This window comes from Phacochoerus africanus, chromosome 3 (assembly GCF_016906955.1).
Source record: "Phacochoerus africanus isolate WHEZ1 chromosome 3, ROS_Pafr_v1, whole genome shotgun sequence".
NCBI lineage: Eukaryota > Metazoa > Chordata > Mammalia > Artiodactyla > Suidae > Phacochoerus > Phacochoerus africanus.
This window is the reverse complement of record NC_062546.1, coordinates 194,692,280-194,707,508: the sequence shown is the minus strand read 5'-3', so window position 1 is coordinate 194,707,508 and position 15,229 is coordinate 194,692,280. Positions and strand designations below refer to the sequence as shown.

General features: G+C 40.4%; 1 protein-coding gene across 2 annotated transcripts; it reads right to left on the bottom strand.

Annotated features, from left to right (window-relative positions):
- Positions 1-1,296: 1,296 nt before the first annotated feature.
- Positions 1,297-4,635, bottom strand: CCL20 (C-C motif chemokine ligand 20). Of its 2 annotated transcripts, none has more exons than XM_047770501.1 (4): positions 4,499-4,635; positions 3,260-3,374; positions 2,436-2,513; positions 1,297-1,770 (listed from the first exon to the last, which is right to left on the bottom strand). In XM_047770501.1, the coding sequence occupies exons 1-4, from the start codon at positions 4,575-4,577 to the stop codon at positions 1,749-1,751; spliced, it is 294 nt and encodes a 97-aa protein (XP_047626457.1). In that variant the 5' UTR covers positions 4,578-4,635; the 3' UTR covers positions 1,297-1,748. The 2 variants fall into 2 exon arrangements, with proteins under 2 accessions (XP_047626457.1, XP_047626458.1); XM_047770502.1 differs by having other exon boundaries at positions 3,260-3,371.
- Positions 4,636-15,229: the final 10,594 nt, after the last annotated feature.

The window sequence follows — 15,229 nt, the reverse complement described above, 5'->3', positions numbered from 1 at the left end:
CTCACCACCCTGTGTTGTAATCTGTGCCTTTCTAGTTGTCCGCTCCCTCTCCCTACAAGAGCTCAGCCCTAATTACCAGGGAGTGAGGACCGAGTCCTAGCTTAATCTCTTGGTATCTCCAGCTTCACCTGGCTCGGTTCCTGTCTCAGCATAGGTATTAAACCCATGTTTGATGGAAAAACAAACAGGATATTAAGCACACTTTCCCTGATGACTCGATGTTGTTATTCGTGAGCTCAGAGGTGGCTTCGGAGCCTACTGAGTCACAGCTTTTGGCTCTACACCAGATGACCCACCACCGCCTGCTTTATGGATGTGTGTTGAATCCTTTGATCAGCGTGCCTGCCTCTACCAATCCTTCGTGGCCTTTGGAATCTTGAACAACTGCCTAGAGTGCCAGGTCGAGGTGCTCTGTGAACTTCAGGGCATGACAATCATATGGTAAGTACCCTAGTTCAAGTTCTTTTCGTCTTATTCCTGGGTTCTTGCTAGGTGTCACACATTTCTTGTGCCTCCCCTGGTGAGTGAGGCAATCATTTCAAAAAACCCTCTGCAGAGTCACTTTCTTTTTGAAACGTGCTTAAAGATGACTCAAGAGGACTCATGAAATAGAGAAATGATCCTGTGCTGAGACACCCCTTCGGTGGACCATGGCTGGTAATAGAGTGATGGACAGTGATTTCTCAAGGTATTTTCTAGATATTTGTCATGTCCTTGTGGTGACAAAATATATGGGAAGACTTCTTTATTTTGAAAAGTTTTGTCAATAAATATCAAATGGTGTCTCAGATATAAAATCTTTCTAATTTTTGGTTTGAACAACTTTGAATTTAAAAATAAAAAACTGAAAACCTTTCCATTAAAATTCATAGATAATGAAATGCAAGACCATAAGGGATAAAGAGAAAAAACAGACAGAAGTAAATGGGAATACGATTTTCAGAAACTTTTAATATTTACTAAACCTTTAAATATTTTTTATCTTCTTTTTTTCTTTTTTATGGCTGCACCAGTGACATACAGAAGTTCCCAGGCTAGCAGTCAAATCGGGGTGGCAGCTGCCGGCCCATGTCATAGCCACAGCAATGCAGGATCCAAGCCACATCTGCAACCTACACCACAGCTTGCAGCAAGGCCAGATTCTTAACCCACTGAGCAAGGCCAGGGATGGAACCCACATCCTCACCGACACTATATTGGGTTATTAACCCTCTGAGCCACAATGATAACTTCCTTTATTGTAATATGCCTCTTAATAAATGCTATGTAACTCAATCAACAAACAAGCTTTGGTTCTTTTATTTTCAATATTTATTCTTCTTATCATTTTTCTCTTTTACAAAGTAATTACAATGATGTAGGAAACAAAACTACATAAACAAAAGAATGTTAAATGTTGGGGGGTTTTAATAGCCTGCCTGCAAGAGAGTCCATATAATCTCATTCCTCCAAACATAACTTTATACCTCATACTAAACCAAATAGCTTATAGAAAACTAGTATTAAATAGCAAAACACACAAAAAAACTACACATATAAATAACATAACATAAAATAGAGTATAACATGATGCTTAACAAAGCAAACTATGATGCAATATGAATCAACTTCATTAATTGGACAAGTCCAAAGAGGCACAGATCAGATGAGCTCTGAAGTCTCAGTAATGTGTAAGTGAAACCACCAGCACAGCGAGGTTCTTTTTGTTCTTGGGCTGTGTCCAATTCCATAGCAGGGAGCATCTGTTTTTACATCTTCTTGACTCTTTGACTATAAAGAGAAAAGGAAGGAAAAAAATTAAGCAAGGAGATGGTAACTGGTAAGTAGAATATCTTTGGTACCTACATATTGCCTCACACTTCCCCGTCTCATCTCAGGATGCCAAGCCACTCAGAGGCCCTGAGGCCATATGAGGAAATCAGGGTTCAGAGAGGTTGGGCCTTGCCCAACATAACCCATCCAGCTAATGACAGAAACAGGATATGGAAACTTATGCTGTGTCTTCACATTCAGTGTCTGACACCCTGGTGTGACATGATTCTGTCCCTTGATGAAATGTCACCCAATTATCACCCATGTAAATCAGAGCCTTGGATCTCCCTTTGACTGCTTATGTTTTAGCTTTTAAAAATGAAGGTCATGTAGCCTGTAAATTATATGAAGAGGAGGCATCTCTGCAACAAGAATCAAATGCACAGAGGAATCTCATACATCATATGAAAAATCGCTAAATTTTCTAAAAATTAAAATGGTCTATAAGAGGAAAAAATGAATGATCATTTTCATGGTCCAATTTGAATTTCCCTTTTAAAACAACTCCTTAGTGCCTAGGCTAAAGCATTCCAGCAAGCCTATGATCCACCACTCTGAACATCATTTTTGCCCCAGGCATTTGGAGAGAGGCTGATGGGTTGTGCAAGTGGCAAGTTTCCTACCTGAGGATATTCACGGCTTGTTTCACCCAGATCTTCTTTGGATCTGCACACACGGCTAACTTTTTCTTTGTGTAAAAGCTGAAAAAATCAGACAATTTGATTTATATTCCAAGAGCTTTAAATGGCTTTTTCCCCCCACAGATAATGCAATGGAATTTTCTTATTCCAATGGGCTGCTCTATACTCTAAACATGTCATTTGTTTCAGAGGTGAAATAAAATGCAAAAAAAAAATTGCTTCTGATAAAGTTTGGTGCAAGAAATAAAAGTGATTCTCCCTGATTTTCTCGGCAATTTAACAAATGGTTGTATAAACCATTTGTTAAATAACAAGGAAGATAGTAACAGGAAGATAAAGTTCCAGAACTGTTATTTAATTTTGTTGGTGGTGGCACATAAAATATGTATGTCTGATCAATAACTGATGTCACTCCAAAGTATGACATCCTATATAAATCAAGAATATTATATGTGACCCCATAATCACTCTGAGTTTTTACTTAACAGCCCCCCTACTTTCTGGTAGAAGACGCTCATTTCAAAGTTTGTGTCTTCCATATTTTCTTGAGCTAGTATTTTGGTAGCTTCTAAGTTTATCTTTAAAAGTGATTTTGCCCTCAACTCTGTTCATATTTTCACACTAAGCTTTTGCCCTTTTCCAGTCCTATCAAAAGTGAACGTCAAAGAACATACATACAACTGAAACAAAACTGTCTTTGTCCCATTAGTTATTTCTGCGTGAAACACCAAAAAGGCGGAACTTTCTCTACCTGCCATTTCCATGCACTCCTGATACAAATGAATTAGAATCCCTTAGTAACTTACATGATTGCATTGATGTCACAAGCTTCATTGGCGAGCTGCTGTGTGAAGCCCATGATAAATCTGGGGTGGAGAATGTGGTCTGTATACCGGAGGCAGCAGTCAAAGTTGCTTGCTGCTAAAGAGAAATGAAAGATATTAAGCCCACGTGAATGAACTTATTCTGTGCTAGGTATTAGGGAACGCTTTGAAGTTGCGGAAAATCTGGAATCGGATTTATATGGTAAAGAAACTATCTAGAGGAATGGTCCCATTGTCTTTGAGACCTGATTTAACATAGTTTCCAGTTCTCTTTTAAAAAGTTTGTGTACTGGGGAACTTTGGTTCCATGATACAGTTTAGAAGTACACAACTTCTCACAAAAAGAATATCTTTAGTAAGAAACACCAACTGTCAGTGTTTTATAATCCCACAAGAATGTGAATACCTCTCCTTGAAGAAACCCTTATACATGAACTTATAAATTCCTAAGATCTGAATAAACTGTCAGATTTTAATCAATTATCTGGCTACTGGGTGTTGAGAGGAGTAGAACGAGCAGTTACAAAGGAAAATGATGTATAGCAGTTGCTAATAAAAATTACAATTAAAGCACTTTGAAGCTGTAATTTTAGCTAATGGGAATTTTTTTTTTTTATTTTGTTCATAAAAGTCCAAGACAGGTGTCTTCAGGAAGGCACCTGTTGCTAAAGTGATGTTCTCTTACAGTAATAAAGCAATTCTTGGACACTCCCCTGATTTAAATTACAACCTGCTATAAGGTGGCGGATAAATGTCATCTCAAAGCATTCCCAAGGCCTTGCAGGGCTGAAGAAGTCAGCTGTCATCATCCATCTCTAAAAGATGAGTTTTGAACTCTGCTAAAACTGTTCCGTTGGAAAGCGAGAAAGTTGGGGCAGTGGGAGCATTTCCTACATTTCAAGATGACCCCATTCAATAATGACATTACGCAATTCACAGCCCTCCCACAAATAGCACTTTGGCCTTGTTCTGGAGCTTGGGGGTCCAAGAGCCCATCACCCTGCCCAAATCCGCTGGGATGGACAGAAGAGAAAAAAAAGCCTGGCAGGGAGCAATAACTTTTCCCTCTTTCACTCACCAGATGAAAGGACAACCTTCACCCCTTTCCTTTGAAGATTTTCTAACGGGCTTCCATCCCTCGGGGACCCCCAGCTGGGCTCAAGGCTTAGCAGAAAATGAAAATAGTCCTTCCTCCTGTGCGAGCAGAAAGGGGCCACTTACCTTCTGACTTGCTGCAGAGGTAGAGCAGCAGCACCGACATCAAAGCAGCCAGGAGCAAACTCTTGCTACTGCACATCATTTTCGGCTCAAGAGTAGATGTGCTCAGTGCTGGGTACCTAGTGCCCTGGGAGTGCTGTGATGTTTGGTAGCAGCCTGGGCCCGGGATGGCCCTACTTATAGCAAATATTGGGAATGTACACAGAGGGCGTGTTCTCACGTGGGGTTTTCCCCATTGATCAACCTGCCTCATTATGTCGTCACAAAGGAAAACCACAGGGAAAACTTCCTGCCTTTCCCTAGTGTTGGGAAAGTGTGAAGGTCAGGATGGGAAGAGGGGGAGGGTTGAGAAGGGAAAAATCCTATAAAATCCTTTGAATTTGCAAAGAAGGGAAAGCAGCTCAGTCCTGAGACCCGGAAAAGATCTCTGTCCAGTTTCAAATTAATCTCTTGTCTGAAAAGAGAGGAGAAGGATTAACCATGATACGAAGGTCATTATTACACGCTGTTTGCTTTCCAGAGCTAACGGTGGAGGAAGAGGAGGGGCAGAATAACAAGCACACTTCTATTTATAGGCTCATCCTTGGTGCTCAGCGGTCACCAAAAACCTGAATTTCTAGGCTACCGTTCAGAGCAGGTGATAGAACAATGCTTAGCAGGGTCACCCACCTCCCCCCACTTTAGTAAAAAAATATCAGCTCTTAAGTAAGACTCAGGCTTCAGCTTCATCATGGTCTCAAGTCGTCTCTTCTAAATATTTTATTTTTGCATGACTCTAATCAATATCGCAGCCCAGAAAATGACCCCTATCTGCTCTTAACTCTCCATGTGCATGTGATTACATAACTCAATACAAAGCTCAGAAGGAAAAAAAAAAAAAAAAGAGGAAAAAAAGCCTATCAGCAGTGGCTAATCAACAAAACAAAGGTCGAATTAGTGATAGTGGTAATAGGGTAGTATGAATCCCTAACCCATGACAATGTAATAAGAACTCTGCACTAAGGAGAATATCATTGTATGCTAAGGACTGGGTTTGTGCAAAGGTACTGAAATAACCGGGGGGGGGGGGGGGGGGGGTGAGTGATGAAATTCTCTTCTCTCCTATTATGGGCATGGTTACACGTAACTACACTACCTGTGTTGAAATTCACAGAACTGTACATTAAAAGAAAAAGGTGAATTGTAGTATATGACCATTTAAAAAATAAACTTTAAAGATATTGAAATCCTAAAAAAAGAACTGTCCACTGCACACAAATAGGTTAAAAGTAAAGAATCAAAAAAGAGGAGTTCCCATCATGGCGCAGTGGTTGACGAATCCGACTAGGAACCCTGAGGTTGTGGGTTCGGATCCTTGGCCTTGCTCAGCGGGTGAAGGATCTGGCGTTGCGGTGAGACATGGTGTAGGTTGCAGACGCAGCTCAGATTCCACGTTGCCATGGCTGTGGTGTAGGCTGGTGGCTACAGCTCTGATTCGACCCCTAGCCTGGGAACCTCCACATGCCGCAAGAGCGGCCCTAGAAAAGGCAAAAAGCCAAAAAAAAGAAAAGAAAAAGAAAAAGAAAAAAAGAAAAAAGAAATAAAAAGGACTAAAAGGGAATACTATGAACATCTGTATGGCAATATATTAGATAAAAGAGATGAAAGGGACAACTAGCAAGAAAAATAGAAATAACTGAACCAGACTCAAGTAGACATAGAAAGTTTGAATAGCTCTCTGACAAATAAGGATATCAAACTGGTAACTAAAAATATTTCCACAAAGAAAAGCCCAGACCCAGATGGCTTTACTGGTGAATTCTACCAAATATTCAAAGAAAAATTAAAACAAATCCTTCACAATTTTTTTTTCTTTTGTCCTTTTAGGGCCACACTCCCAGCATATGGAGGTTCCCAGGCTAGGGGTCTAATTGGAGCTTTTGCCACCAGCCTACCCCACAGCCACAGCAATGCCAGATCCAATCCATGTCTGCGACCTACACCACAGCTCACGGCAACACCAGATCCTTAACCCACTGAGCGAGGCCAGAGATCAAACCTGCAACCTCATGGTTCCTAGTTGGATTCGTTTCCACTGTGCCATGACGGGAACTCCCTCACAAATTTTTTTTGAGTAGAAGAGGAAGAAACAATTTCCAACTCATTCTATGAGGACAGTATTACTGTCTAATATTATCAATATTAGATAGAGACATCACAAGAAAAGAAAACTGCAGACCAATACTGACCCAATGAATACAGACACAAAAATCCTCAGCAAAATACTATTAAAATGTATCCAACTACATATAAAAAGGATCATACATCAGAACCCGGGAAATATTAACAAAACGAAAAAAAAATGTGGAAAGCATTTGGCAAAATCCAACACTTTATCGTAATAAGAACTCAACAAACTAGGAATGGTAGAGAATTTCCTCGACCTGATAAAGTCCATCTATGAAAATTTCACAATTAATATCACACGTAATGTTGAAATACTGAATGCTTTCCCCCTGAGATCAAAACCAGGACAGGGATGTCCATTCTAGCCACTTCTCTTCAACATTTGACTGAAGGTTCTAGCCAAGATAATTAGTCAAGAAAAGGGAGTGGTGGAGGCACCCATATCAGAAAGGAAGTAGCAACTACCTTAATTTGAAAATGAGACAATCTTAGAAGTGGGAAATCCTAAAGAATCTCCTTAAAAAAACTATTAGAACTAATAAGTTCAACAAGGTTGCAAGATTCAAGATCGATGCACAAAAAATCAATTGTATATCTATACAATGTCAGTAAAAAACTTGAACATGGAATTAAGAAAACAGTTGCTTTTATAATAGAACAAAAGAATAAAATATCTAGGTATGAATTTAACAAAAGAAGTGAAAAGCAACTTAAAACTACAAAACATTGTTAAAAAATTAAAGACAACTTTTAAATAAATGGAAAGACATCCCCTGTCATGGATTGGAAGACATTATTATTGAGGGCACTACTCAGAATTCCTGTTGTGGCTCAGTGGATTAAGAAAAGCATAGTATCCATGAGGATGTTGGTTTGATCCCTCACCTTGCTCAGTGGGTTAAGGATCCAGCATTGCTGCAAGCCACAGTGTGGGTTGCAGATGTGGTCCAGATCCAGCATTGCTGTGGCGGTGGTGTAGGCCCACAGCTGAAGCTCTGATTCAACCCCTGGCCTGGAAACTTCCATATGCTGCAGGTGAGGCCATAGAAAGAATGAAAGAAGAAGAAAAAAAGATGACACTACTCCATAAACTGGTCTACGGATTCAACAAAGTCCTATCAAAATCCTAGCTGACTTCTTTTCAGAAATGGAAAAGATGATACTCAAATTCATATGGCATTAGAAAGGATCCTAAATAGTTGCCTGATTCCAAAACTTGCTGTAAACCTACATTTGTCAGACATTTGACACGCTTATAAGTGCAGACATAGATCAATGGAATAGAACTGAGACCCCAGATATAGCTTCATTTGCATGGTCAACACATCATTTATGAGGATGTCAAGACCATTCAGTGGGGGAGAGAAGAGTCTTTAGCAAATGCTGCTGGGACAACTGTATACCCACATGCAAAAGGAAGATGTCAATCATGCTGATATTACCCCACACCAGACACAAAAATTAACTCAAAATGGATCGCAGACTTAAATATAAACTGTGGACCTCTTAGAAGAAAACGTAGCAGTAAATCTCCATGACTTTGGGCAATGATTTTTCAGATACGAGACCAAAAGCTCAAGCAACACAATAAAAAATATACTGGACTATATTAAAACTATAAAATTTTGTGCTTCAAAAGATACTACAAAAAATGTGAAAAAACACAAATGAAACTTTCCACAGAAAGGAAACTTACGGACTTGGAGAACAGACTTGTGGTTGTCTAGAGGGAGGGGGCATGAGAGGGATGGACTGGGAATCCTGGGGTTAATAAATGCAAACAATTGCATTTGGAATGGATAAGCAATGAGATCCTGTTGTATAGCACTGGGAAATATATCTAGTCACTTGTGATGGAGCATGATAGAGGATGATGTGAGAAAAAGAATGTATATATATATATATGTATATATATATATATCTGTGATTGGGTAACTTTGATGTACAGTAGAAAATTGGCAGAACACTGTAAACCAACTATAACGGAAAAAATTAAAATCATTTTTAAAAATGTGGAAAACAACCTACAGAAAAGTAGGAAATATTTTCAAATCATGTATCTGATAACAAACATATGCTTATATCTAGAATATATGAAGAATTCCTGCAACTCAGTAATATAAAGATAAATAATCCAATATAAAAAAAATGGACAAAACACCTGAATAGACATTTCTCCAGGGAGACATAACGGGTCAACAAGCTCATGAAAAGATGCTTCACATTGTTGCTCATTAGATAAGTGTAAATCAAAACCACAGTGGCATACCAATTCATGTCCACAAGGATGGCTGTAGTCAAAAAGGCAGGTAAGTGTTGGCAGTGATGTAGAGAAACTGTGAGTCCTCATGCATTACTGATGGAAGTGAAAAATGATGCGGCCACTTTGAAAAGCGATTTGACAGTTCCTCAGAGGGTTAATCATAGAATTGCCATACAAGCCAGAAATTCCACTCCTGTGTATACACTCAAGAGAAAGAACATATCTTCACACAGAAACTTGTGCGAATGGCCATGGCAGCATTATCCATAATAGCCAAAAAGTGAAAATAATCCAAATGTCACCAACTGATGAACAGATACATGGAATGTGGTGAATGTAGACCATAGAATATTCTATGGCAACAAAAATGAAAGGAGTGCTGATGGAGGCGACAACAGGGAGAAACCTTGAAAACCTTACACCAAATAAGCACAAAAGGTCACAAATTACATAGTTCCATTTATATGAAATGTTCCATACCAGCAATCCTGTAGATACGGGAAGTAGAATAGTGACGGTCAAAGACTCGGTTGGGGTGTTAGGAAAAAGGAGGGGCCGGGAGGGTGACTGTTAATAGGTATCAGGTTTCTTCCTTATTTTTTGTAGATCTAAAAATAGGTAGTGAAATAACCCTGTGAATATACTAAAACACATTGAATTGCATGCTTTAAAAGGGTGACTTTTATGGGATGTGAATTATATCTCAATAAAGCTCATAACCATAACAAAAATTCTCCACCCACTTTTATCTAACACTCACCCAGGCCCACAGAGCCCTTTTTTTATACGGACGTATCATTTCATATGTGCCACTGAAAAACTTTAAAAAATATCACCTTCAATTGATTTTGTGTTCAATCACTGAACAAGCTAATGAGAAGGTTAAGGTAAGAAAATTATTTCAAATCCAATTGATCAGGAGACTACTATCACTCTGGAATTTAGTTTTCTAGCCATTCTTTTCATACTCTGACAATTCTAGTGAGTCCTAATTGCTGCATGTAGCATAGGTTCTCCATCTTGCTATTTTTTTCCGGAAAAAAAAAAATTGACAGGTGTTTTATGTGGAAGGTACAGATACCATAGAACATAATGTCTGCATTCAAGGGCACTTACGATAAGGAAATTAAAACAAACAAATAACTATGAAATGAAGCAATACAGTAAGTGCCATATTTATATTATATGAAACATTGTTAAAGAAAGTAACAAAACATGATCCTTTAAAAGTTTCTGAACTCCTTTTCAATTTCTACCACAGTTCAACAGAACATGCACCTTGCTGACCTAACAGAGTGTCAGTGGAAAACTGACAAAACACTATAAACCAACTATAATGTAAAAAATAAAAATCATCTGAAAAAAAGACCCAAATTCCTGTTTTTCAGTAACACACACACACACACACACACACACACACACACAAAACCTGTTCTCTTTCTGATAGAAATTCCATGAAAAGTTTTTGGAGGATGGTAGAAGTACCTTTTGAAACAGCATTTATTGAGCACCTCCTAGGTCCCAGATATTTTAATGGAGAATTGTGATATTTGATTCTCTTTGTGGGAGGGCAGTAGATGGGATGTGGGGGACAAAGAACCAGACAGCCCTGAACTTTCCACCTTCCACAGCAGTGGGTCTCAACGGCAGCTGGGCTTCAAGGAAAAAACATGGTTCTTACCATGGTTTTTTAATAGTATGAGTTATTAAATCTCTAAGATAGAGAAGCGCAGAGACCATCTAGTTCAATACGTTACTTTTAAAGTAAGGGCACTAAAGCCACAAAGATGTTTGACTTCATCCGTGTTGAACCCTGAGGACCAGATCTAGAAGTCAGATCCTCCTCAGGTCAGAGAGTATTCTGCATTTCCTCCTCAAGGTTTTATTATCTGATTATCAAATGGGTGGTATTATATATCATCAGCCTACACGTTTGTTTTCTTTAGATAGTAGCACAAGTTTTAGTTTCTATATAGGCTTAATCCCATACTCCAAATACTGAGGTATTAGAGAGATTTCTTTAAAATAAGAATAACAAGCCCTAACTTCAAAGGCAGGTAGCAACAATTTTAATCCCCGCAATGACTGCTTAAAACAAATCAAGCATCTCTTTCCTGGCATCTGCCTTTGGATTCCCCTGAGAGCAAAGCCTCTGGTTGGACAATTTATTTGTGAGATAATCCCAAGAAAGGAGAGAGGGGCAGGGAGGCGGAGGGACAAAAAGCTTTCGAGATCATTCTGCAGGCACAGGGGAATCAATGTCACTGGAACCTCCAGGGAAACTAGGAGAGGTCTTACAGAATTTTCCCCTCTGAAGGAGGCAGCTGGAGTCTGTGTCAACCAGCTCACATCCCTCAATCTGAGGAGTGTCCCAGGGGCATTCAACCCCCTGCAGTTTTAAACTGTGCTTGGGGGTGAAGAGACTGGTCCAGGCTTCTCCCTCAGCTCTGAGAAGGTCTTGGTGCAGAAAGACAAGTAGAGCATCTTCCAGGCAAGTTGTTGTCAGTGTGACATGATCTGAACTCACTCCAGGACTGCTGAGGCTGAAATCAGAGGTGAGCTGAAAGAATGTGAAACGGGTTTCAGAGCCACCTGCTACAATGGCTTAAGAAAGCTTTTCAGGAGTTCCCGTCGTGGCGCAGTGGTTGACGAATCCGACTAGGAACCATGAGGTTGCGGGTTAGGTCCCTGCCCTTGCTCAGTGGGTTAACGATCCGGCGTTGCCGTGAGCTGTGGTGTAGGTTGCAGACGCGGCTCGGATCCCGCGTTGCTGTGGCTCTGGCGTAGGCCGGTGACTACAGCTCCGATTCAACCCCTAGCCTGGGAACCTCCATATGCCGCGGGAGCGGCCCAAGAAATAGCAACAACAACAACAACAACAACAACAGAAGACAAAAAAGACAAAAAAAAAAAAAAGAAAAGAAAGCTTTTCAAGGAACTGCAATTTGGGGCAAGCAGTTGTAAAGAAAATAATGATCTCATATGTGAAGGCCAAGAGGCTAGGAGGGCAGTTTGGCTTTGTAAAAAGAATTTTCCAGAACATAATAAACACCATAAGTCTTATTTCCTGATATCCCATTGATCCTGAGATAAAAGCTTTGGCCCATAAATTCATTACATTGCAAGGCCATGTAGTCATATTGAGGAATATTTAGATCTAGATCTAAATATTGGATCTAGGAAAGCCAAGGGCTAATGTTTCTAAGGTTCACAAAGAGGCCTGAAGATATCATCATTTCCATTAAAGAGACAGGAGAGAGTAACCAAAGGATATTTCTCTGACCCAAGGCACTGGGAGTCAGTGCCACCATTGGGGTGGGGCGGGGGAAGCACCATGATAAAGAAGTATTCAGTCTTAACATTAAATATGAGATAACTACCCATGTGATGCTTCATAAAATTCTTACAGGGACCAGGTCAGATGTCAGTTTTCGAAAAAAAAAAAAAATGATGCTTCTCTATAATAGCCACTGATGGCCTCAAGCATAAATTGCTCCTTTCCAAGAACCAAAAGAAATATCACTGAAAGATTTTTAAAGTATTGATTGCAGGTCACATAAAATTGGAAGCCACCCCTGTTCTGAATTCCTGAAAGGTTATTATTTAAACAAAAATAAAGAGCTCCTATAACCAGTCTTATGAAAATAGGTACTATTTTCTGAGGGATGGAGCTTGAGGCTCACCAAGTGACTTTTTGAGTTTGGATGCCGATCTGAGTCGATGACCAAAGAAACTAGGGTAGCTTTTATATGTGAAAACCTTGTACTCCTTTTCTGACCTACTGAGAGACCCTCCAGTTCAGATTTAGTTTCTCTGCAGACAGAGGAATTAGCCTCAAGTTCAGCTAACTCCACTCTGCATTGTTTCTCTTGACCTGGAGGCTCTTCAGTCCTTTCTGGTCTCCCACTTCCTCCATTTCTGTGGAGTCACAGCAGAGGCGTGGCCATTAATGACACGCGGGAAGAAATCAGCAGGGCTGTTTCAGGGCTAGCACTGGCAATCAGCAGACGCAGACCGTGCCAAAGTTTCCTGTGTGCCATCATAAAACCTCATCTTTCTGGAAGCCGACAAGGTAAGGGTATTGAACTATGTGGAGATGACGTCACAAGGCTGATGAATGAAGGTCATCGTGCTCCTGCCCGGCCTTGATATCTTAAGCAGGTGGTGTGTCAGCATCCAAGGCCCGTGGTGAAGTCATCCAGACACGGGACTATCGGATCTGAAATAACATCCACGCCGATGCTGGTCTTTCTCTCTCCTCCAGACACACCTCACATTAGCTGGTTTCCCACCTTGGAGCCCACCACTTTGCTGGCGTCCATGTATTGAATGATTTTGTTCATGTGCTCATTTTTTTTTTGGCCTGACTGCTCATACTTGCCAAATAGTGGCTGAAATTTCTAAGCGTTTTCTTACTGTCAAAGTCCCCATTATGCTGCCCTCTTGGGCTACATAACCTGGGGTACTTTTAAAGCTGCCAGGTTGAAGAGTTCCTCCTTTGCAGCCAATATGTGTAACAATGAGGACTTGCCTTCTCAAGGGTCCCCAAATCACATTAAGACCAAGGTTCATCAGCCCACTGAAAGTCTTCGAATCTCCTCAACTACTTTGGCCAATTAGGAAGTCACTCTTTCCCTTAACTTGATAGCAAATATTATAAAAACTTAACACAGGTCAAACAGGTAACACCCCAAAGTTTAGAAAGGGCCCAGCTTGTTCTTGACATGGAAAAATAGAAACATTCTTTGCAGACATAGAAACAATTTTTCTTCACTATGCCTTGCTCTGGGATGGAATGAATTTTTCCCACTGAATTCTAAATGGAATTCTGACTTATTAAACTGCCGCAAGGGCCACTTCTTTCCTGATGTGCAAAATCACTTTTGCTTGGTCTTGAATTTTGAAACATACACAGGCCTACATGTGTGCCCACACACAAACACAGGCACACAAACACATGCAAACAAACACACACACATATGGGCAAAGGGCAAAAGTCAAGGGCAAAGGGACCATAGATGTAAATTATTATTATTCAAAGAAAATATCCAAAGAGGACATCTCATTTACATGGACCCGACTCTTCACTGAAGAGAAAGCAGAGAATGTTATTCATTCAACAAAGATTTATTTTTTTTTTGTCTTTTTTTTCTTCAATTTTTTTTTTAGGGCCACACCCACAGCATATGGAGGTCCCTAGGCTAGGGGTCAAATCAGAGCTGTAGATGCCGGCCTACACCACAGCCACAGCAACGAGAGATCCAATCTGCCTCTGCGACCTGCACCATAGCTCAGGGCAACGCCAGATCCTTAAACTACTGAGCAAGGTCAGTGATCAAACCCGTGTCCTCATGGATACTAGTCGGGTTCCTTAACTACTGAGCCACGATGGGAACTCCATCATGCAACAAATATGTTTGTGCATCTAATTTGTACTAGAGACTATTTATTCACAGCCCTGAGACTAGAGCGGTCAACAAAGCAAAGTCTCTATCCTCATGAAGCTTGGACTGTAGTAGATGAGCTAGATAAGAAATAAATGAATGAACATATAAGTGATTTAATATGAGGGAATGGAAGTATCGTAAAGAAAAATAAAGGGGGATAGTGGACAGGACTGTCCCTAGGTGCCGTTTTGGATAAGGTAAACAGGAATGCACCTCTGGTGGAGACAGTGAGCAGAGATCTGAAGAAGGCTAGAGCAAGCCTTGCAGATGTCTGCGGGAAGAGCATCCAAAGTAGAGGGAGAACAGCAAGTGCAACATCCCTGACACCAGAATGTGCTTGGGATGCCTGAGGGACAGCGAAGCCAGAATGCTGGAACAGATGGAGTGAGGACGGCCACAGAGGTGGCCAGGAGGCAAATTAGGGAGGGCCCGTTGGCCTTGGTAGGGAATTTGCTTGTTATTCTAAAAGCAGTGGGATACCATTGGATAGATTTGTGTGGGAAAACAGTGTGCCCGTATTTAAGATTTCAGAGGGATCCCTGACCTTCTAAGGAGAACAAAAGAGAAGAGAGGAAAGTCATGAGGAAATTGTTTATTTCAGGGTGGACCTGGTGGAGATGGTCAGAAGTAGCTGCATTGGGAATATATTCTAAAGGTTAAAAAAAAAAAAAGTTATTTTATATAAATTGGAGAGTGAATGTGAAAGAAAAAGAATATGTAGGAATGACTCCAAATATTTTGTCTTGAATAACTAAGGGAATGGTGGTGCCATTTAATCAGATGGGGATGAGTGAGGGAGAAGGAGGTTCTTGGGAGCAGGAATAGAAGCAAGTGTTCTATCCTGTTGGAAATGCCTAA